This window comes from Rhinatrema bivittatum, chromosome 1 (assembly GCF_901001135.1).
Source record: "Rhinatrema bivittatum chromosome 1, aRhiBiv1.1, whole genome shotgun sequence".
NCBI classification, from domain to species: domain Eukaryota; kingdom Metazoa; phylum Chordata; class Amphibia; order Gymnophiona; family Rhinatrematidae; genus Rhinatrema; species Rhinatrema bivittatum.
This window is the reverse complement of record NC_042615.1, coordinates 609,868,597-609,893,943: the sequence shown is the minus strand read 5'-3', so window position 1 is coordinate 609,893,943 and position 25,347 is coordinate 609,868,597. Positions and strand designations below refer to the sequence as shown.

The 25,347-nt window shown below is 46.2% G+C and overlaps 1 protein-coding gene across 3 annotated transcripts in view; it reads left to right on the top strand.

Moving 5' to 3' along the window:
• DMXL1 (Dmx like 1) overlaps positions 1 to 25,347 on the top strand; it is a 692,618-nt gene that overhangs the window by 306,420 nt on the left and 360,851 nt on the right. For all 3 annotated transcript variants that reach the window (XM_029570948.1, XM_029570967.1, XM_029570958.1), the window contains exon 16: positions 16,237 to 16,356. In XM_029570948.1, the coding sequence (XP_029426808.1) occupies positions 16,237 to 16,356 (120 nt within the window). The remainder of the gene's footprint in view (positions 1 to 16,236; positions 16,357 to 25,347) is intronic.

Genomic DNA, 25,347 nt, shown 5'->3' with positions numbered 1-25,347 from the left:
GTCACTTCATCCTCCATTGCCTCAGGTACCAACTTAGATTGTAAGCCCTCTGTGGTTAGGGAAATACCTACAGTACCTGAATGTAATCCACTTTGAAGTGATGAAAAAAAAAAAGTGTGAAAAGTAGAATATAAATCTAAATAAATGTGTGGGAGATGTCCATCAGGAATCCAGTCAGTCTTGTGGAGCAAGGTGAGCAGGAGGAAACGGTCCGGTGCCTAGAGGGCGCGTAGACCCCCACAGGGAGCCCCGCGGGATACGGGGATGCTGCAAGTAATGGAGTGTTGCCAGTTGGAGACTGGAACAACTACAATAACCCCTTGGAAGTTTTGCCTGGTAAGACCAGATTCTATTTCATTGGATTCAATATGGGAGGCAATACAGTCTTTAAATGAAAACCTACTACCTACAAACAAACTCACTGGTTAATACATATAGTAAAATTGAGAAACGTGTGGTATCGTTGAAAAGGTCAGTGGGGAAAAAAACAAAGACTTTTGTAATTCCATTAAGAGAGAAATTCAAGAGTGTTCAGAGCTTCAGCAGAATGTTAAAGAAAATCATTCAATAACTTTTAGGATGGAACAGTTAGAAAATCTGTTACAAGGGAGGAATCTTCAGATACTAAATTTTCCGAAAAATCATTGGTTCTGCAAAGGACATGTTGAAAAAATATGACGTAGCTATTGAAAATCTACGAGCAAGCGGTTCCTATAATTGCAAGGGCCTATTATATTCCCCCTTTCAAGAAACTCTTTGAAACAAAGTAGGATGCAGGTTATCTCTCCGGTTCATCCAACTTTGTATATTACATTTTGGAATCAACTCAGAAGGACCTTGTGATACCTTCAACAATGATTGTTACCTTCCTTATGGAGTCAGATAAGCAATGGATAATGAAGTTATTTTTTTGCCATCGACAAGAGACTTTCTTGGGGTTAAAAGTTAGTATGTATCTGGACTTACCCAGACCTACTCAGATAAAAAGAAGGCAGTTTCTGGTATCGAAATCTAAGGTGCTTAGTATTAGGTGCCTTTTACATGTTAAATTTTCCTTGCAAATGTGTCATTAAGTTTCAAAATACTTGTGTTCTATATTCCAAAACAGTTAACTAATTTTTTTGTCTGATAGTCTCAATAGTACCTATTAACACAAATCCAACTAGCGAGTAGCCGTAAATATCTTGCAGTTGAACGATCATGTTAATCCTCTTGTATTGTCAGGTGGTCCTTTTTTTTTTTTCCCTTTATGAAGGTAAAATATTGTTTTGGGGTTGTGATTTGATCTCCCCTCTTAAATGTAGACGTGGTATTTCTATTTCTATTTTTCTTAGAAATTCAATCTCTCTGTAATTTCAAATTGAAGCTGTAATCTCTTGAAAGAATAATGGATAATGCATAAATAAAAAAAAAAAAATTGCCAGCTGGCCAAACCAGGCCACAATAACCTGGCAAGTACCCAAACACCAAGAAGATCCCATGCTACTGATGCAATTAATAGCAGTGGCTATTCCCTAAGCCAACTTGAGTAAAAGCAGTTCATGGACTTCTCCTCCAAGAACTTACCCAAACCTTTTTTGAACCCAGCTACACTAATTGCACTAACCACATCCTCTGGCAACAAATTCCAGAGCTTTATTGTGCGTTGAGTGAAAGAATTTTCTCCGATTAGTAAATGTGCTACTTGCTAACTTCATGGCATGCCCCCTAGTCCTTCTATTATCCTAAAGTGTAAATAACTGATTCACATCTACTTGTTCAAGACCTCTCATAATTTTAAAGACCTCTATCATATCCCCTCTCAGCCGTCTCTTCTCCAAGCTGAGCAACTCTAACCTCGTCAGCCTTTCCTCATAGAGGAGCTGTTCTATCCCCTTTATCATTTTGGTTGCCCTTCTCCTGTCTTTTAACCAGTTTGTAATCCACGAAAGGACTCTCCTCCTATCCCATGACTTTTTAGTTTTCTTAAAAGCCTCTCATGATGGACTTTGTCAAACACCTTCTGAAAACCCAAATACACTACATCTACCGATTCACCTTTATCCACATGTTTATTAACCCCTTCAAAAAAAAATACAGATTTCTTAGGCAAGACTTCCCTTGGGTAAATCCATGTTGACTGTGTTCCATTAAACCATGTCTTTCTATATGCTCTATGATTTTGATCTTTAGAATAGTTTCCACTATTTTTCCCGGCACTGAAGTCAGGCTCACTGGTCTATAATTTCCCAGATCGCCCCTGGAGCCCTTTTTAAATATTGGCATTACATTGGCCACCCTCCAGTCTTCAGGTACAATGGATGATTTTAATAAGTTACAAATTTTCACTAATACATCAGAGAGTGACATCATCCGATGGAGCCCAGCATGGAAAACTTTCGTCAAAGTTTCTAGAAGCTTTGACCAGCACGCTGAGCATGCCCAGCATGCCACTATCCGTGTGTCGACGTGAGGTCCTCTTTCAGTCTTTTTCCGCTGTGCAGTTGCCTCACGGTTTATGGAGCTCTGCCCTTTTTCTTGTTTTCTTGCGAGAAGTCTTTTTTTCCCGTTTCCGTCGTCATGTTCCCCTTCGCGGTTGGTACCTCCTTGGTGCGATAGGTTTAAACATCTGTTTTTCTGCTTCTTGCAGTTGATTCCCGGCTTTTGCCTCCCGGTGAACATTAGTCATTGAACGCGCATCATATTTTTCTATGGCTTTGTCTGGCTTTCATCAGTGCCCCAAGTGCCCGCGGGCCATGTCCATCACGGATCCGCATGAGGTTTGTATTTTCTGCCTGGGGGCTTCGTGTGACGTCTGAGGGTGTCAGCTGTGACCAGATGACCCCCAAGAGCCATCATACTCGCCTTGTAAGGACCGAAAGGTTTCTCAATCTTAAGAAGTCCGCTCCATCCACACCTGCGTCAGAATCATCGACACCAGGGGTGAAGGGGAGCCCCTAGATATATTCCATCTTGCCACTCCTATTTCCACTTCTTCAAAGGATCACAGAAATGGTGACTGATCCTTCATGATCTCACCAGTTTCCAGGACATCAGGATCCTCCACCTCTTTGGCACCGGGGAAAGACCGGGCCGAGCAACGTGGGTGATCCCGCAAGCATCAACAGCTATTGCCATCGGTGCGCGGCTCTGGTTCTAGTACTGTACTGGCGGCTGTCGTACCACCACCGAAGAGACCCCTGTTCCTCAGAGGCCCCATCCTCCTCAGAGGCCCCATCCTCCTCTGTACCCAGGAGTCCCAAGCATTCCCCTCAGATATCAGTGTTGGGCACCGTGCCGTCTCGGAGAACCTCGTCCCCCTCCTTCAGTCCTGGCTTCACCGGACTTTCAGGAGGAGTTGGACCGCAAGGTGCAGACCGCGGTGCTCAGAGCTCTTCGGCGTGATGAGCCGACTGCGCCACTGGTCCCCATGCCGGAGCCTCTGCTGTCTATTTTGGCACTTCTGCTTGAGCATTTGGACATCTTGTTAGGCGCTTTACCAATGCAACCGGTGCCCAAGGGACCTTTGGTTCCCCAGCGGCCACCGATGCCCCCTTTGGGAGCGATTCCTATAATCAGATCCTCTGAGGAGGAAGACGTGGACAGTGCCGCATTCCCGATGCCTCGGTTTCCCGAGCCATTACCCGGGCCCTCTGGCCTCCTGCGATCCTCAGTCCCCTCAATGCCAGGGGATTCATCAATTCCCGCGGTGCCCTCGATGCCTCCGAAGCCATTGGAGCCCAGGGCTGGGATCCCTCAGAGGACTCTCCCATGCTGTGCTGGCCTTAATGAGGAGGGAAGGCCCTTATGACTCTTGGGAGGATGATTCCTCGGAATCTTCGTCCAACTATTTGGGCAGCCCCCTCTCCAAGCCTTCTCCACCAGAGGAAAGGCATCTGTCTCCCCTCAAGGATCTTTCCTTCGCACGGTTTGTCAGGGCTATGGCCAAGGCTATTCCCTACCAGCTCCTTACAGAGGAGGCTGCGCAACATAAAACGCTGGAAGTGCTTGTTTGTCAACGATCCTAAGGAAATCGTGGCAGTTCCCATCCATGACATCTTTAAGGATCTTCTCCAGATTTGGGAACACCTGATCTCCATATCCCCCATTAACAGGAAGGCGGATGCCACCTATTTGGTGCAGCATGGCATGGGTTTGAGAAGCTGCACCTCCCTCACCAGTTGGTGGTTGTGGAGTCCACCATAAAGAAAGCCAAGTGCTCCCATACCTATGTTTATCCCAGGACAAGCAGGATGCTAGTCCTCACATATGGGTGACGTCATTGATGGAGCCCTAGGCGGGAAAACTTCTGTCAAAGTTTCTGTAAAGCTTTGACTGGCACCCTGAGTGCCTACTGAGCATGCCCAGCATGCTATGATATTCTCTGCCACAGGTGGCTCTCTTCAGTCTTCGTTTTTCCGCGCTGCTGTAAGCATCGCGGGATAGGAGCCGTTGAGATTTTTTCCCAACACATTTCTGACTGAAAAGTCAGTGCTTTTCGATATTCTCTCTCACAAGTTTCTCGAGGTACACTTTGACACCGGCTGGTGAGTACCTCTGTCTCAAATTTTCCATTTTTGTGGAATTTTATTTTCATAAAATTCCTATCCTTTTTCGACGGATGTCTACGGGAAGTATGGCTACCAGTTTATAAAAAAAAATGCCCGGTTTGCGGCCGCAAAATGTCCATCACCGATCCGCACGTCGAATGTCTGCTATGCCTCGGTGAAAAACATGAGGTAAATACTTGTCCGCAATGCGCCGAGATGACGCCGAACAGTCGCAAGACTCGACTAGAAAAAATGGAACACTTGTTCCAGTTACAACTTATACCGTCTGCTTCGTCGTCGAGATCGTCTCCGGCTGGAACGACTCAGCGCCTTTTGCTCAAAAAGCCCCGTCCAAGGATCGCTCCTCACCGTCTGCGTCTTCGACAAAATCTGTCTATTCCCAGAAGTCGAAACATAAACATAGACACCGAAGGTCATCGACGTCGGAAACCGCTGGCCAGGAACCCTCGACAGCTAAGCGGCCACGCACGGAGGAAACATCGGAGTCTGGGCCTACTCCTCCATCCTCGATACCAGATCCTCTGCAGGGCTCTGCACCAGATCCTGCGCCTCAGCCTCCGCCACCGCTTACAACTGTTCTCCCTCAGACAGTTGTAACGCCGGAATTGTCTGAACTTATCAGACAAGCGGTATTACAGGCTTTCAAGGAGCAGTGCGTACAGACGGGCTCGTCTATGCCGATGCTTACAGCATCGATGCCGGCAACTCTGCTGATGCCGGTGGGCTCACCGATGCCAGTGTCCGCATTGATACCGACACGAGACGCCTCGATGTCGACACCAGCCTTCACAGCTACATCGACGTTGATTCCTCGACAACCGCCATTGACTTCCTCGATGCCGACGGCCGGGTTACCATCACCGAGGCCACCTCTTTCGACGTCGAGGCCTATCGATATTCCATCGAGACAACCATCAGCAGAACAGCCAGAAACACAGGATCTGGCTTTCTACCAACGTCTCATTCAAAATTACCAAAATGTCATTGACACTTTGCCAAGGAAATCAATAGATCCAACACCTACCTCACGGCCTCTCGATGACCCTTTACCAGGCCCATCAGGACTCCACTTACAGCCAAGAACCATCACAAAATCCCCTTATAGGGATGATGAAGAGGATTCTTGGGATGACCATGATTCAGACACGTCTTCTGAGGACTTTATGTCCGACCCCTCTCCACCAGAACCCAGGAAAAAGTCCCCTCCAGAAGACCTATCTTTTTCCAATTTTCTTCAGGATATGGCAGACACCATTCCTTTTAAACTGACTGCTGAACAGGACACTAGACAACATACACTAGAAGTCCTACAATTTGTGGATCCCCCCAAACAAGTTTTAGCCATCCCAATTCATGAGGTACTCTTAGACCTCCAACATAGAGTATGGGAACATCCATCTACAGTGCCAGCAGTGAACAGACGAGTGGATTCCACCTACCTAGTGCAACCAGCACCTGGGTTCCAGAAGGCACAACTGCCACACCACTCAGTGGTAGTTGAATCTGCCCAAAAGAAATCCAAACGTTCTCGCCCTCACTCTTCAACCCCCCCTGGCAAGGACCATCGCTTCCTCGATTCCTTAGGAAGAAAAATCTTATCAGGCTGCGATACTAAACTCCAGAATCTCTGCTTACCAACTGTACATGACACAGTATCAGAGAGATTGGAAACAGATGGAGGAGCTCACAAATTCTTTTCCTGCACAGCTTCAAGAACAAGCACAGGCCATAATTAATAAAGGCCTAGAAGCAGGGAAACATGAGGTGAGGGCGGCTTACGATAGCTTTGACACTGCCTCCAGGACTGCAGCTGCAGGAATTACAGTTCGCAGATATGCATGGCTAAAGGCATCGGATCTCAGGCCTGAGGTCCAAGAAAAATTGGTAGATCTGCCATGTTTAGGAGACAATTTGTTCGGGGATAAAGTCCGAGGCAGTTCAGCAACTCAAGGACCATACTGAGACGTTACGACAGCTGTCCCAGATGCCCCAAGACACTTCTGTTCAGTCACAACGTCGTCTACCCAGGAGGGAACCTAGGCGTCCTTATTACAGGCCTCGTAGATACTATGCACAAACTTCCAGACCAAGATCTACTAGGCCTCAACAGCAACGCTCCCAAGCAAGACAGCCTAGAGCTCCCCGCACACAACCTCCACCTCCGTCAGGCCCAGCGGTGGGGTTTTGAGATCTCACCCAGAGAACAAACTCAATCCCACATCCCTCTACAAAACCTACCGGTTGGAGGCCGAATATCCCAATTTCACTCCAATTGGATCGAAATTACCTCAGACCAATGGGTACTCTCCATTGTGTCTCAAGGTTACAAACTAAATTTCCTCTCCATTCCACCAGAATCTCCACCGAGTTTCTTCCCACAACAGAATTCTCATCTAACTCAATTACAAATAGAATTATCCACCCTTCTGAGAGCCAGGGCTGTTCAACCAGTGCCCCGAACTCAGCAGGGCAGAGGATTCTACTCCTGCTATTTCCTCATTCCAAAGAAATCAGGAGGCCTCGTCCCATCTTAGACCTAAGAAATCTCAACAAATTTGTAAGAAAAGAAAAGTTCAGGATGGTTTCTTTACGCACCATGCTTCCACTACTTCAAAAAGGGATTGGCTTTGTTCTCTGGATCTACAAGACGCTTACGCTCACATTCCAATATTCCCTCCTCATCGCAAGTATCTGCGCTTCATGGTAGGCCATCAACACTACCAATACAAGGTACTGCCATTCGGACTAGCCTCTGCCCCCAGAGTATTCACCAAATGTCTGGCAGCAATAGCAGCACACTTGCACAAAGAAAGAATCCATGTCTTTCCATACCTAGACGACTGGCTCATCAGAAGTCAATCTCAACAAGGAGCTCTGACTTCCCTCAACCAAACAATTGCTCTACTTCACTCCATGGGATTTCTCATCAACTATCAAAAATCCCATCTCACACCGTCACACCTTCTTCAATTCATAGGAGCAGAATTGAACACCATACTCTCAAAGGCCATTCTACCCAAGGATCGAGCGGACACATTTTCCTTACTGGCAAACTCAATCCACTCAAAAGAACACATAACAGCTCATCAGTTTCTAACCATACTAGGCCACATGGCCTCTACAGTTCATGTGACTCCTATGGCAAGACTGGCCATGAGAGTAACTCAATGGACACTGAGATCTCAATGGATTCAAGCCATTCAACCACTACATTCTCCAATTCAAGTAACCCACCAGTTACGTTCATCTCTACTATGGTGGGCGAACAAGGACAACTTGTGCAAGGGCCTGCCCTTCCAACAACCAGTCCCACAAATAACATTAACTACAGATGCATCCACCTTGGGTTGGGGAGCTCATATAAATACTCTTCAGACCCAAGGCACTTGGACAAAACTCGAAGCAACATTTCAAATCAATTTCCTGGAGCTTCGAGCTATACGTTATGCTTTAAATGCGTTCAAGGACTGCCTTTCACACAAGACTGTTCTGATCCAAACGGGCAACACAGTAGCCATGTGGTATATCAACAAACAGGGAGGTACGGGCTCGTATCTCCTCTGTCAAGAAGCTGCACAAATCTGGGGCTGAACCCTAAACCACTCAATGCTCCTCCGGGCCACTTATCTGCCAGACATTCACAACGTAGTGGCAGATCGCCTCAGTAGTCACTTCCAACCACACGAATGGTCCCTGGATCCGTCAGTAGCGACCAGGATATTCCAACGTTGGGGTCAACCGACAATAGACCTCTTTGCGTCACCTCTGAATCACAAAGTGGACAACTTCTGTTCTCTACACAAACAGAAGAACCAGCCAGCCAAGGACGCCTTTGCTCGCCCTTGGAACTCAGGCCTACTATACGCGTATCCTCCAATACCACTCATAACAAAAACTCTAGTGAAGCTACAGCAGGACAAAGGGTCCATGATACTCATAGCCCCATATTGGCCTCGCCAAGTCTGGTTTCCCATACTTCTAGACCTCTCGATCAGGGATCCAATTCGCCTGGGTGTAGATCCCACTCTCATAACTCAGGATCAGGGACAGTTGCGACATCCCAACCTTCAATTCCTTTCCCCTGACAGCATGGATGTTGAAAGCTTGATCTTGCAACCACTCAATCTTTATTCCAACATATCTCAGGTACTTATAGCTTCACGTAAACCCTCCACACGAAGAAATTATGCTTCAAAATGGAAAAGGTTTACTTTGTGGTGTAGACAAAAGAGCATTGACCCCTTTTCATGCCCCACAATTTCTCTATTAGACTACCTATATCATCTTTCAGACTCTGGTCTTCAGACTTCATCTGTTAGAGTACACTTAAGTGCAATTTCAGCTTATCATAACAAGCTGGGAGATGCACCTATTTCCACGCAGCCTCTCATCAATAGATTTATGCGAGGTTTAATTCAACTCAAACCACCAATTCGGCCCCCAGTCACACAATGGGACCTGAACCTGGTGTTAACAAGACTCATGCGTTCTCCCTTTGAACCCATAGATTCCTCTGACCTTAAATTTCTCACATGGAAGACTATCTTCCTCATTGCCATTACCTCAGCTAGAAGGGTTAGTGAGTTACAGGCACTTGTCACGTACGAACCCTACACAAAGTTCCTACATGACAGAGTGGTTCTCCGTACACATCCGAAATTCCTCCCCAAGGTAGTTACGGAATTCCACTTGAACCAATCCATAGTTTTACCCACATTCTTTCCTAGGCCTCACTCTCACCCAGGCGAAACAGCCTTACATACCTTGGACTGTAAGCGTGCTTTGGCATTTTATATCAATCGCACAGCAGTCCACAGGAAATCCACTCAACTGTTTGTTTCTTATGATCCAAACAAGCCAGGGAAAGCAGTGGGCAAGCAGACTCGATCCAATTGGCTAGCAGATTGCATACAGTTTTGCTATGAAAAAGCAGGCCTTCCTCTCCAAGGGCGAGTAAAGGCACATGCAGTAAGAGCAATGTCAACCTCAGTAGCATACTATCGTTCAGTGCCCATAATTGACATTTGTAAAGCAGCAACATGGAGTTCTCTTCACACTTTTGCAGCTCACTACTGTTTAGACAAAGCAGGAAGACAAGATTCAGCCTATGGACAATCCGTCTTAAAGAACTTGTTTCCAGTTTAACCCCAACTCCTTCTACATCCAACCTGCTGTGATCTTCGGCTGATTCATTTCAAGAACAATACATCCCTGTTGCTTCAATTCAAAATGACTCGGCCTCTAGCTTGCTAATCACCCATATGTGAGGACTAGCATCCTGCTTGTCCTGGGATAAATCAAAATTGCTTACCTTGTAATAGGTGTTATCCCAGGACAGCAGGATGTAGTCCTCACAGAACCCACCCGCCTTCCCCGCGGAGTTGGGAATTTTTATATTTTTCCTATTCTTTTTGCTAATGCTTAAGGTTACATACGAGACTGAAGAGAGCCACCTGTGGCAGAGAATATCATAGCATGCTGGGCATGCTCAGTAGACACTCAGGGTGCCAATCAAAGCTTTACAGAAACTTTGACAGAAGGTTTCCCGCCTAGGGCTCCATCAATGACGTCACCCATATGTGAGGACTACATCCTGCTGTCCTGGGATAACACCTATTACAAGGTAAGCAATTTTGCTTTCTGCTCCCCCCCCCCCCCCCCCCGGGACGAGAACATAGGGAGCTCGATGCCTTGGGCAGAAAGGTCTTGCAGAGTGCTATGCTAGTCGCCTGTATTGCTGCCTACGAGCCATACATCACCCAGTACTACCGGAACCACTGGAAGTGAGTTCAGGATCTCGCAGAGGGTCTGCCTCAACAGCAGCATTAAGCGCTTTTGGCTATTGTTCTGCTGGATTTAGAGGCTAGTAAACACGAGGTGTGTTCCACCAACGATGTTTTGAAATGGCAGTCCGCATAGCCGTGGTGGACATCGATGCCCATAGGATGGCCTGGTTCAGAGCTTCTGACCTCTGCCCAGAGGTACAGGAGAAGCTAGCTGACCTCCCCTGCACAGGGGACAACCTGTTTGGGGATAAGGTCCAGGATTTGGTAGCAGTAGCACAATTGAAGGACCACCATGATACCCTTCAACAGATTTCCGCTAGTGCTTCCAACGCCCCTTCCTCGACCAGGAAATTTTGCAGGCCAGGATCCCGGAAGTCCTCCTATGGGCAGAGGAAGTATTATCCTCCAGCCTCTTGAGCTCGAATGCCGTGCAGTAGCTCCAGGGGCTTCCCTTGCCAGCAGTGAGCACCCAGGCCCCAGCCAACACCCCAGCAAGCCCTGGCTATGGGCTTTTGACCGGCAGCGAGGGAGCACGAGTCAGTCAAGTGCACCCCTACGCCGGTTCCCCCAGTGGGAAGCCGGCTCATTGGCTTTGCCCATCGCTGGGAGGATGTCACTTTGTACTGATGGGTTCTTACCATAATCCATGAGGGGTACCATCTGAACTACAGACAGCTCCCAGGGACCTCTTCCCTATGTCCATCGTGGGGTTTGTCCGCCCAACAGGTCATACGTCAAATGGAACTCTCCGCCCTTCTCGCAGCAGGCATGGTAGGGCCGATTCCTTGCCTTCAGCAGGTCCGAGGGTTCTAATCAAGGTATTTCCTAATTCCGAAAAGGAATGCCAGCTTACACCCCATCCTCGACCTCAGGGCATTGAGCAAGTTTCTCTGAAGAGAAAAGTTCAAGATGGTCTCTCTAGGTATGCTGATTCCCCTCCTCAAAAGAGGAGACTGGCTCTGCTCCCTTGATCTCAAGGAAGCTTACGCTCACATAGCCATCTTCTCCGGCCACAGAAAATCCGTCCGCTTCATGGTGGGGAAGAAGGCTCACTATCAGTACAAGGTGCTGCCATTTGGGTTAGCCTTAGCCCCTCACATCTTTACCAAATGCTTGGTGGTGGTGTCTGAGTATCTCAGGCATCCTGCGGTGCATATCTTCCTGTACCTAGATAACTGGTTAATCAAGAGCGATTCCCGCGCAGGGGCTCTGAGTGCTTTAGCCCTGACAGTGCAGACTCTACAAGCTTTGGGGTTTGTGATAAACTACCCAAAGTCTCAACCTCTGCCCATCTCTTCAGCTGGACTTCATAGGCGCCAGACTAGATATGATGCAGGCAAAAGCATTTTTTTCCCCGTGATCAGGCTCTTGCCCTCATCTCACTGGCGGCCTTCGTCCGCAGCAGCCAGTAGGTGACTGCCCACTTTCTGCTCTGTTTGTTGGGCCACATGGTGGCTTCTGTCCATGTTACCCCTCTCACCTGTTTGTGCATGCGGAGGGATCAATTGACCTTGTGATTACAGTGGCGACAAAACTCTCAGGACCTCAAGACTTGCGTTGCAGTCATGGAACATATGTGGGCGTCTCTGTCCTGGTGGGAAAACCTTTCCACTTTGGAGCGGGGCATTTCCTTCCTAACTGCTCCGCCTCAAATGATCCTCACTACTGATGACTCTCCTCAGGGCTGGGGAACCCATGTGGACAGCATCCACATGCAGGGTCTCTGGACCGCTCACGAAGCCCGCTGTCAAACTTTCTGGAGCTTCAGGCGATCTGTTACTCCCTATAGGCGTACAGAGACCGGTTGTCGCACAGAGAAGCCCTGATAATGGACGGACAACCAGGTGGCAGTGGTATATCAACAAACAGGGAGGCACGGGCTCGTTCTCCCTCTGTCAAGAGGCAGTGCAGATGTGGACCTGGGCCCTGTCACAGGGTATGTTGTTGCGGCGACGTACCTCCCTGTGACTCTGAACGTGCTGGCGGACCAGCTGAGTCACTTTTTCTAACCACACTAATGGTCCCTTAATCTGGAGGTAGCAGCCAAACTGTTTCATTGGTGGGTACACCAGATGTGAGCCTCTTTGCCTCCCCACACAATCACAAGGTGAGCAGATTCTGCTCCCTGTCGGGGTGGGGACATCTGGCCTGAGATGCCTTTTCCCTCCACTGGGGGAGAAGTCTGTTGTATGCATACCCTCTTCTCCCGCTCCTCTCAAAGCCCTGCTAAAGCTTCAACAGGACTGAGAGACTGTGATCCACATGGTGCTCTTTTGGCCCGACAGGTCTGGTTCCTTCTCCTGCAGGACCTGTCTGTCAGGCCCCCCCATCCGGCTGGGGACCGCGCCCGACCTGATCACTCAGAACCAGGGCACCCTGTACCATCTGTATCTTCGGGCATTGGCCCTAACGGTTTGGATGTTGAGCGCTTAGTCCTTCAACCCTTGGCCCTCTTGGACAGTGTCTCCCAGGTGTCTCCCAGGTGCTTTCCATCAGAAAGTCCTATAGTTTGAAGTGGAGAAGATTCTCTGTCTATTATGTGGGGCATGACTTGGATCCATTCACATGCCCCCTTCCCTAGCTGCTGGACCACTTGTGACACCTTTCCGAGTCTGGGCTTCAAACCAGCTAAGTCAGGGTTCATCTAAGCGCTGTAAGTGCATACCATCAAGGTGTCACTGGCACACCCATATCGATGCAGCCTCTTTAGTAGGTCGCTTTGAGGGACTTGCTCCAGCTGAATCCCCCTCTTCGGCCTCCTGTTGCATCCTGGGACCTCAACATTGTCCTGGCGCGGCTCATACATCCTCCCTTTGAGCCATTGCGTTCCTAAGACCCGAAGTTCCTCACCTGGAAAGTTATATTACTGGTGGCGATTACTTCGGCTTGTAGAGTCAGTGCGCTTCAGTCCTTGGTTATGTACCCACCATACACGTGGTTTTTTCACGATCGTGTGGTCCTAAGTTCCTGCCTAAGGTTGTGACTGATTTCCACCTTAATCAGTCCATCGTTTTACCCACCTTCTTTCCTAGTCTTCATTCCCACCCAGGGGAATGGGCTCTTCATACTTTGGTCTGCAAGAGGGCCTTGGCTTTCTATTTAGATCTCACAGTCACAGGCAGTCCTCTCAGCTGTTTGTGTCTTTCAATACCAATAGGCTGGGAGTGGCGGTGGGTAAACAGGCTTTATCCAGCTGGCTGGTGGATTGCATTGCCTTCTGCTATGCGCAAGCAAGCCTTCCACTGCTGGCAGAGTTGAAGCCCACTCTGTGTGGGCCATGGCGACATCGGTGGCTCATCTGCGAGCAGTCCCCGTCGTCAATTTGCTGGGCTACAATGTGGATTTCTCTTCACACGTTTGCGGCTCACTACTGCTTGGACAAGGATGGGTGTCAGGACATGGCCTTTGGTCAATCCGTCCTGTGCAATCTGTTCAAGACCTGATCCAGACTCGTCCTGCCTTGTGCCCCTGGTGGGAGCCAGACAGTTTCCTGCTGACCAACAGAGCCACAGTTATTGTTGTGCCTGTTGGCACTTTGTTCGGCACCTGTTGATCTCACTTGTTCACAGAGCTTACATGGAGCTTGGCACTCACCCACATGTGAGGACTACCATCCTGCTTGTCCTAGGAGAAAGCACAGTTGCTTACCTGTAACAGGTATTCTCACAGGACAAGCAGGATGGTAGTCCTCACATATGGGTGACATCATCAGGATGGAGCCCAATTACGGAAAACGTCTGTCAAAGTTTCCAGAACTTTGACTGGCCCCTACTGAGCATGCCCAGCATGGCACTAACCCTGCAGCCAGCAGGGGTCCCCCTTCAGTCTTCTTTTTTCCGCGCAGCAGTAGCCTCGCAGTTTAGGAGCTCTGAACACATTCCTGACAGGAATTTTTCCTCACGGACTTATTTAAAATAACTTTGCCCCACAGGGGTCCCTCTAACTTTCTCTGGCCGCGGTACTCCGGTAAGTTTTTTCGCCGGTTTTCGTCGATTACCGTCGAGTTTTATGTCCAAATGCAGGAGTGAACAGGTCCTGGGTTCCTGTGCCAGGGAGCCCAAATGTTCTGAAAATGGGTGATCAATATGGTGCCTCCTGCAAGCAATGTACTTTCTAGGAATAGAATACTCACTAGCAGACCACCTCCATTTAAATCTTCCATCCCCATGAGTGGTTTCTTGACTAATCAGTGGTGGCAACCTCTTTGATCTTTGGGGAATTCCTTATACCAGTATTTTCATCTCAGAAAGCACCTGAACGATGGCGAGGTTTTGTTCCAGTCGTCTCAGCAACCTTAGATTTGCATCAGACATCTTCCTGATTCTGTGCAATCCCTGCTGACACAGGATGACAATCTTCTACATCCAAACTTAGTGGCTCTCAACATCATGGATGAGGTTTGCACAGTAGTGTCTTGGCAAACACTAAGGAAACTGATGGTTTCCTACTCTCAGCAAAAAGTCTACCCTAAGGGCATAAATTTTTAAATGGAAGCAATTCTCACTGTAGCATGAAATGAGTTTCCTCAACCCATTCACCTCTGCTCCTAAAGACTTACTCATTTACTTGCTTCGCTCATATAGCTGCTTATGATTTTTGGAAAGTGGGCGATCCAGTTTCTATCCATCTACTGTTTTCCAAGTTCATGAAAGGCTTCTTATATACTAAACCATTTTTAAAGCCAACCAGGAGACCCCAATATTGTCTGGTTCAACTCATGAGTCCTCATTTTGAGCTATTGGAATCGGCCTTGTTGATGTTTCTTCGAAAGTGGTATTCTACATAGCCATCATGTTGGCTAGACTAGTCAGTGAACTCCAGCTTTTAGTTTTTCTCTCCATATCTTCAGTTCTTTAATAGCAAAGTAGTGCTTCACACCCATTTGAAGTTTCTACCTAAGGTGGTCTCTTCTTTTCACATAAACCAATCATGATATTGCCTGTTCTTTCCAAAACCTCATGCACACTAAGGAAAAAAGGCCCTTCACACACTGGACTGCAAAAGGGCACTGGCCTATTGCATGAAAAGAACATTGGCAGACCTTTCAGTTATTTGCATCCTGATGTTGAGACATGTTATATTGCGCTGTGTGTGTGGTGGGGGTGGTGGTGTAATGTATTCAACAAAAGATGTCACAGATTGTTGCATGTTATTGCTAATTTGCACAAGATCTTCCAGGATTTTTCATTCAGGGATTTGAGAATTCCTCCATGCTTTACTCATCAAACACTGCTGCCTCCCAGTGTTTTGGAGTATGTATGTATTTATTTATTTATTTATAACTTTTCTATACCGAAGTTCAAATATCAGACTTCATTATCACTCCGGTTTACATTGCAACCATAAAAAACAGTGACAAAGTTGTCTTACATAGAACAGGGGAAGAGAAAAACTTGGATACAGCTTAAGCATGGGGAGTAACATGTCAAAACTGGTAAGAACTGATAAGAGTTGGAGTAGGGGATATAGTGAGAGTACATAGTGAATGCATTTCTTTCCTGATGTACCCCAGCCTGGTGCAGTCATCTCACTAAGCTACGTTCCCTATCCCACCTAGGTGTAATTTGCTTTCTTTATCTCTACCCTCTAACCACCCAGATATAATCCTTTTCCCCTGCCCACTCTCCTCCCTTCACAGCCCTCTCTTTCTCTCCTCTCTTCCTTTCAACCCAGGTGCATTCTTCTTTCCTCCCTTCCTTTCTTCTCCTCGTTCCCACCCTTCCTGCAGCTTTGTCCTTTCCTTAGCCAGCTTGCTAGCCATGAAAATCCACTTGCCGGTTTTTAAAAACTTATTGTACTGTTAGCTGCATTTTATATTTGAAAATGATTCCTTATACCACTAGATATATTTCACTAAATGTTTATAGTAATCTTATTAACATTTTTTTTTGGCCTCTTAGGGAATCTCAAGACCGGATATTCTGAAAAGTTTTACCTGATTGTTATTGAATATACAGAAAAAAAACAATCAATATTACATATGTGGAATTTACATTTGAAATCGGTCCCTGTTTCTATAGGTATGTACTTTTATAGACTACTTTTAGATGGAAAAATTCTTGTGAGGTCACTGTCTGACTGTCCTCCATTAATATATTTTGTGTTGGTGCTATGCATACCAAATTTTCATGACATGTCAGGGGGATATGAGGCTTCTGATGGGCAATTTTTTGGGTCCATGCACCATGGAGTCTGTAGACAAATGCATATCCACCTAAAGCCTTCTTTATGGAAGCATCTTATTTTATATGACCTATTTGCTTGGTTTTGTTACATAAGAAAATACCGGATTAGACTAAGGTCAGTTGAGCTCAGCATCCAGTCTCGGCCATCATTCAGTGAATGAGTTTTGCATTTATTTTACTCGTATATATTGTGCTGCTGTAAATATTTAGATTTGAACTTACACTAAAGTGTTTTCTGGTTGAGACAGATTTATGAAGCATATTTCAGAAAATAATTTGTTTTTCATAATAGATGAGTAATAAAATTTCATAATCAATTACCCAATATTAGAAATAAAAAAATAATGTTCTTTGAAGGCAAGTAGTTGACCAAAGTCTCATATATGGATGATGATATTTGACAATGCTCACATGGGACATATTTTCCAGAGTTTTTCAACAAATGAAAACCCCTCTAAGAATGTGCGATAATTTCCATATTTGTGTGGTGTGCTTGTTTTTCTTTGAATGTTGGAACCAATAGTTACATTTTCAGCCTCCATAGTATGTTTTCAGCAGTACTTATTTATGTGTGTGTGTGGGGGGGGGGGGGTGCCCCTTACCTCCCAGTTTTCCCCCTTAAGCAGTGTGTGCCTTAGGTATGTTTTCTATGTATTCTGAGTTTTTCTTTCTTGTTCCTGTCAATGGAGCCAGTTTTAATGTGGCCTCCAATAGGCTCTCTCGATTGATATCCCTATTTTCTCTCCCCCCCCCCCCTCCCATTATGTATCATCTTTTTCAAAATCTGTTTTGATTTTACATCTTTTTTTATTTCCCTACCATGGCAAGAGGCCAGCAACTTCTAAGTTTGCCTGGACTGCAGGCTTTTATAAATCATAACAGGGCCTGCTATAAATGTCTTGGTTAGGATCTTGTCTCCCTGCAACTTCAGCTGTAGGCTGTTCAGTCCCCCTTTAACATAAGAACATGCCATACTAGATCAGACCAAGGATCCATCAAGCCCAGCATCCTGTTACCAACAGTGGCTAATCCAGGTCATAAGAACCTGGCAAGTACCCAAAAACTAAGTCTATTCCATGTTACTGTTGCTAGTAATAGCAGTGGCTATTTTCTAAGTCAACTTAATAGCAGGTAATGGACTTCTCCTCCAAGAACTTATCCAAACCTTTTTTAAACTCAGTTTTACTAACTGCACTAACCACATCCTCTGGCAACAAATTCCAGAGTTTAATTGTGCGTTGAGTGAAAAAGAACTTTCTCCGATTAGTTTTAAATGTTCCACATGCTAACTTCATGGAGTGCCCCCTAGTCTTTCTATTATCTGAAAGAGTAAATAACTGATTCACATCTACCCGTTCTAGACCTCATGATTTTAAACACCTCTATCATATCCCCCCCTCAGCTGTCTCTTCTCCAAGCTGAAAAGTCCTAACCTCTTTAGTCTTTCCTCATAAGGGAACTGTTCCATTCCCCTTATCATTTTGGTCGCCTTTCTCTGTACCTTCTCCATCGCAACTATATCTTTTTTGAGATGCGGCGACCAGAATTGTACACAGTATTCAAGGTGCGGTCTCACCATGGAGCGCTACAGAGGCATTATATTTTCCATTTTATTCACCATTCCCTTTCTAATAATTCCCAACATTGTTTGCTTTTTTGACTGCCGCAGCACACTGAACCGACAATTTCAATGTGTTATCCACTGTGATGCCTAGATCTTTCTTGGGTGGTAGCACCTAATATTTATTTATTTATTTATTTTTAAGAACATAAGAAATTGCCATGCTGGGTCAGACCAAGGGTCCATCAAGCCCAGCATCCTGTTTCCAACAGAGGCCAAAACCAGGCCACAAGAACCTGGCAATTACCCAAACACTAAGAAGATCCCATGCTACTGATGCAATTAATAGCAGTGGCTATTCCCTAAGTAAACTTGATTAATAGCCATTAATGGACTTCTCCTCCAAGAACATATCCAAACCTTTTTTGAACCCAGCTACACTAACTGCACTAACCACATCCTCTGGCAACAAATTCCAGAGCTTTATTATGCGTTGAGTGAAAAATAATTTTCTCCGATTAGTTTTAAATGTGCTAATTGCTAACTTCATGGAATACCCCCTAGTCCTTCTATTATTCGAAAGTGAAAATAACCGAGTCACATCTACTCGTTCAAGACCTCTCATGATCTTAAAGACCTGTATCACATCCCCCCTCAGCCGTCTCTTCTCCAAGCTGAACAGCCCTAATCTCTTCAGCCTTTCCTCATAGGGAAGCTGTTCCATCCCCTTTATCATTTTGGTTGCCCTTCTCTGTACCTTCTCCATCGCAACTATATCTTTTTTGAGCTGCGGCGACCAGAATTGTACACAGTATTCAAGGTGTGGTCTCACCATGGAGCGATATAGAGGCATTATGACATTTTCCGTTCTATTAATCATTCCCTTCCTAATAATTCCTAACATTCTATTTGCTTTTTTGACTGCTGCAGCACACTGAGCTGAAGATTTTAAAGTATTATCCACTATGATGCCTAGATCTTTTTCCTGGGTGGTAGCTCCTAATATGGAACCTAACATCGTGTAACTACAGCAACGGTTATTTTTCCCTATATGCAACACCTTGCACTTGTCCACATTAAATTTCATCTGCCATTTGGATGCCCAATCTTCAAGTCTTGCAAGGTCCACCTGCAATGTATCACAGTCTGCTTGTGATTTAACTACTCTGAATAATTTTGTATCATCTGCAAATTTGATAACCTCACTCGTCGTATTCCTTTCCAGATCATTTATATATATATTGAAAAGCACCGGTCCAAGTACAGATCCCTGAGGCACTCCACTGTTTACCCTTTTCCACTGAGAAAATTGACCATTTAATCCTACTCTCTGTTTCCTGTCTTTTAACCAGCTTGTAATCCACGAAAGAACATCGCCTCTTATCCCATGACTTTTTAGTTTTCGTAGAAGCCTCTCATGAGGGACTTTGTCAAACGCCTTCTGAAAATCCAAATACACTGCATCTACCAGTTCCCCTTTATCCACATGTTTATTAACCCCTTCAAAAAAATGAAGCAGATTTGTTAGGCAAGACTTCCCTTGGGTAAATCCATGTTGACTATGTTCCATTAAATCATGTCTTTCTATATGCTTTACAATTTTGTTCTTGAGAATAGTTTCCACTATTTTTCCCGGCACTGAAGTCAGGCTCACTGGTCTATAGTTACCTGGATCGCCCCTGGAGCCTTTTTTTAATATTGGGGTTACATTGGCCACCCTCCAGTCTTCAGGTACAATGGATGATTTTAATGATAGGTTACAAATTTTAACTAATAGATCAGAAATTTCATTTTTGAGTTCCTTCAGAACCCTAGGATGCATACCATCTGGTCCAGGTGATTTGCTACTCTTTAGTTTGTCAATCTGGCCTACTACATCTTCCAGGTTCACAGTGATTTCGTTCAGTTCGTCTGACTCATCACCCCTGAAAACCATCTCCGGAACTGGTATCTCCCCAACATCCTCATTTGTAAACACGGAGGCAAAGAATTCCTTTAGTCTTTCTGCAATGGCCTTATCTTCCCTAAGAGCCCTTTTAGCCCCTCTGTCATCTAATGGTCCAACCGACTCCCTCACAGGTTTCTTGCTTTGGATATATTTTAAAAAGTTTTTATTATGAGTTTTTGCCTCTATTTCAAATTCTCTCTTTGCCTGTCTTATCAATGTTTTCCACTTAGCTTGACAATGCTTATGTTTTATCCTATTTTCTTCAGATGGATCCTTCTTCCAGTTTTTGAAGGATGTTTTTTTGGCTAAAATAGCCTCTTTCACCTCACCTATATACCGATGTTCTGTATAATATACATATCATACTACACAACCTCCTCTACAAACCCAACCCCTGGCTCAAGGACTCACCCCACTTCCGCATAACCAACCGTCCTACCAGATCCTCCCACGCAGGTACCCTACATACCCCCTCCCTCAAAATCGCCCATCTCACCTCCACGAGAGAAAGGGCCTTTACCATAGCGGGCCCTTCACTCTGGAATACTCTCCCTACCTTTCTCCGCCTTGAACCCTGCCTGGCCACCTTCAAAAAAGGCATAAAAACGTGGCTCTTCAGAAAGGCCTACCCGGAAACCAACCAAACCTAAACATTTCCACATAATCTACCCCGATTCCAACCAATCCTTTACATTCCCACTTAATCCCCCCCCCATTCAGATTCCCAGCCTCCATCCCCCCACCCCACCCGCCCTTTCCCCCCCCCCTCCTAAGGCATTCCCTTCTTTCCCCCTCTTTAGGCCTTTTTTCCCCCTCCTTTTTTCCCCCCCCTTAGGCCTTTTTTCCCCCCTCCTTAGGCTTTTCCCCCCCTCCCAAGGCTTTCCCTTTCGCCTCTCCTTGCCCGCCTTTCCCCTTTATCTTCCTACAATTTTTCAAAATTGTTCAATTTAGTCCGATATAATCAATCCTATGCTAATTGTCACTAATGTAAATATTCCTTTTTCTGTAAATAAGTTCCTTTTATCTCTTATGTTAACGGTTGTTTTTTATACTCTCACTCATGCTACCTATCTTTCCCTCTTTTCTTCCTGTCTCCCTTCCCCCCCCCCCCTTTCTTGCCTGCTCCCATCCCCCTGCCCCCTGTTCATTGTAATTTCCTCCTTTAACTGAGTTACTTGTAAACCGGCGTGATGTGCTTCACGAACGTCGGTATATTAAAAGTTGTTAAATAAATAAATAAATATCACACCGGTTTACAAGGAAATAAAACTGACGCCTCGATAGGCGGTTTACATTGAAACAAATAACAGATAACATAAATGGGCATAAAGGAACTTAGCGGAGGTTACAGAGAATAAACATGGAATAATATGGAACCTAACATTGTGTAACTATAGCATGGGTTATTTTTCCCTATATGCATCACCTTGCACTTGTCCACATTAAATTCCATCTGCCATTTGGATGCCCAATTTTCCAGTCTCACAAGGTCTTCCTGCAATTTATCACAATCTGCTTATGATTTAACTACTCTGAACAATTTTGTATCATCTGCAAATTGATTACCTCACTCGTCTTATTTCTTTCCAGATCATTTATAAATATATTGAAAAGTAAGGGTCCCAATATAGATCCCTGAGGCACTCCACTGCCCATTCCCTTCCACTGAGAAAATTGTCCATTTAATCCTACTCTGTTTACTGTCTTTTAGCCAGTTTGTAATCCACGAAAGGACATCGCCACCTATCCCATGACTTTTTACTTTTCCTAGAAGCCTCTCAGGAGGAACTTTGTCAAATGCCTTCTGAAAATCCAAGTACACTACATCTATTGTGAGGCAAGACTTGCCTTGGGTAAAGCCATGCTGACTTAGTCAGGCCTACCACATCTTCTAGGTTCACCTTGATTTGGTTCAGTCCATCTGAATCATTACCAATGAAAACCTTCTCCGGTAGGGGTACCTCCCCAACATCCTCTTCAGTAAACACTGAAGCAAAGAAATCATTTATTCTCACAGGACAAGCAGGTTGGTAGTCCTCACATGGGTGACATCACAGGATGGAACCCAATTACGGAACACTTTTGTCAAAGTTTCTAGAACTTTGACTGGCACCTTCTGGGCATGCCCAGCATGGCACTAACCCTGCAGCCAGCAGGGGGCCCCCTTCAGTCTTCTTTTTTCCGCGCAGCATTAGCCACGCGGTTAAGGAGCTCCACAGAGATTCCTGACAGGAATTTTCCTCACGGAATAACCAAAAGCTTTCTTACCACACAGGAGTCCTTCTTTCAACTTTTTCAAGTCACGGTACTCCAGTAAATTTTTTACTCATTTTTGGTCGAGTTTGGCCCTTGTGGGCTACTGGCCATCGACCATACCACGGCTCAAATTTTTCAAGGCCATGGTGTCGGGGTTCCGTCGGTGCCCGGACTTTAACTGCACCATGTCCATAACAGACCCTCATAAGGTCTGTGTAATGTGTCTCGGATGTGAGCACGATTTCCTGACCTGCATCAAATGTGCCCTAATGACAGCAAAAGGTCACAAGGCCAGAATGCAGAAGATGGAACTTCTCTTTCTTGCTCAAACCTCGACGCCATCCATTGCATAGACGTCGTCAGAACCGGCACTGTCCACTTCGTGCCAGTATCGACCACCGGCCAGTGACCGTCCGGCATTAACGACTTCTCGGCCATCAACTACCTCTACTCCCCCTCAGGACCGAGGGGATCGTAGAGAGCGCCATCACCATCGACATCGGAAGTCTTGGACCATCGAGGGAGTGAAATCATCGACCTCTCCATTGTCCGAGCCGCTGTCGAAGAAACACCGTCCACAAAAGGCATCGATCTTTTCTGCGACCGGGTCACCGAGGCAACCCTCACCTGGACGGGTATCGGGAGCTGCGACTCCGCCTTTAACGGTGGTCCCTCCGGCTATGCCTCTGCCTCCTTCTCCCCTTCAGGAGTCGGGGCGGATTGCTCCAGGTCTCCGTGAAGAACTGGACCGGATGGCTCAGGAGGCCATCGACAAGGCGATGCATCGACTCCAAGTTCTTCCAACACAGACACTGGTGCTGATCGTGGAAACGACCACTGACCCGATTCCGGCAGCGTTGGCCCCGCTGTTCTCGAGAATGGAAGCGCTGATTGCCGCTTTTCCACAGATGGATCCCGGGTCACAGATGGCTCTGGTGCCTTCTCCTCTTACTTTGTCATCAGGAGGAGAAACACTGTTCCGCATCCCTCCATCGGGAGTCTTACCGATGCCTCAGCCATAGATGCCGATGCGTCAGATGCCACCAATCCATTCATTGGTGCCCCCGATGCTTTCATTGGTGCCTCCAGTTACTCCTTCGATTTCTTCAGAGCCCAGACCTGGACCTTCAGGAATTCCACCGCTCCATCCCCCTCTGGTTCCTAGAGGGGCAGGTGCTGATCCCAATGATACCTGGACTGATGATTCTTCACCAGACACCGATGACTTACCTTCACCACCTTCTTCTACTGAAAGCAGGAAGCGTTTTTCTCCAGAGGACCTTTCCTTCATAAATTTTGTGAAGGAGATGTCTGAATTGGATCCCTTCCAATTATTGAGCGAACAAGATGATAGGCATCAAATGATGGACCTGTTGCAATTCCCGGATGCTCCCAAGGAAATAACCTCCATCCCTATTCACCAGGTTCTTCTGGATCTCCTCAAAAAGAATGGGAAACACCCTGGCACTATTGCTCCAGTCAACAGGAAGGCTGACTCCACTTATTTAATACAGTCAGCCCCAGGTTTTCAACAACCTCAGTTGGATCACCAATCTGTGGTGGTAGAATCGGCCCAAAAGAGGGCAAGGAGATCGAAACCCCACTCTTCCTTTCCCCCAGGCAAGGAGCAGAAATTTCTAGATGCCATTGGTCGCTGTGTCTTCTAGGGCTCAATGCTCATCGCTCGAATTGCCTCTTATATTTGTTTAATTGTTCAATCTGTTTGATGTAATTTTCTGATCCTTGTTCTGTGTAAACCGAAGTGGTATGCACTAGTGCATGAACTCCGGTATATAAAAGCCTTTAAATAAATAAATAAATAAATATGACCCGATACAACAGGATCTTATTTAAGCAGATACAAGAATTGACAGACTCCCTGCCTCAACACTTCCAAGATCAACTTCAAACCCTAGTGAACAAGGACTTTGAGGCAGGCAAGCATGAGATAAGATCATCTTACGATATCTTTGACACTGCTACCAGGGTATCTGCAGCTGCTATTTCGGCAAGAAGATGGGCCTGGCTCAAGTCTTCGGACCTTCGCCCAGAAGTACAGGACAGATTATCCGTAGGAGACAATCTATTTGGTGAGCAGATTCAACGGACAGAGGCGGAACTCAAGGACCATCATGAGACCCTGAGACAGCTCTCTCTGATGCCTTCTGAGTATTCCTCAAAACAGCCTCTCCGGAAGGACACTAAGAAGTCATTCTTCCGTTCGAAGAAATCCTACCCAGCACCGTCTAGAACTCGTTCTACGAGACCTTTCCAAAACACCCAGTCTTGTCAACTAAGAAAACAAAAGCCTCAAGCAGCTCCTCAGCCGGGCCCTGCTTCTGGTTTTTGACTCCTGCTTAGGGAGCAGCAGCCAGCTTCCACTGCCACAGATACCAGTGGGAGGTTGATTGTGCCATTTCAACAACAGGTGGCATTCAATCACCTCAGACCAGTGGCTCCTTGCGATAGTCGCTCAAAGTTATCATCTTAACTTTCTCTCCATTCCACCTGACTCCCCACTTCTACCGATGTGGAGAACATCTAACCACTCCATCCTCCTGGAACATGAGGTCTCCCTCCTCCTCCAGGCCAAAGCAATAAAACCAGTACCCTACTCTCAGCATGGCCTAGGGTTCTATTCCCGGAACTTTCTCATCCCCAAAAAATCGGGAGGCGTTGGTCCAATTCTGGACATATGTGCCCTCAACAAGTACCTCCATCGAGAAAAGTTCAAAATGGTAACCTTCTGCAAAGAGGAGACTGGCTGTACTCTGTAGGCCCCCAGGACGCATACACACAGATTGCAATAACTCCATCTCATCGCAGATACCTGAGATTTCTGGTAGGCCCCAAGCACTATCAGTACCGAGTGCTTCCATTCAGCCTCGTGTCTGCACCACGAGTCTTCACAAAATGCCTCGTAGTAGTTGCAGCCTTCCTCTGGACTCAAGGTGTTCACGTCTACCCCTATCTAGACGATTGGTTGATCAGGGCTCCCACTCAGCAAACTGCTCTTTTGTCCCTACATCTTAACTTACCCACTCTGATTTCGCTAGGATTT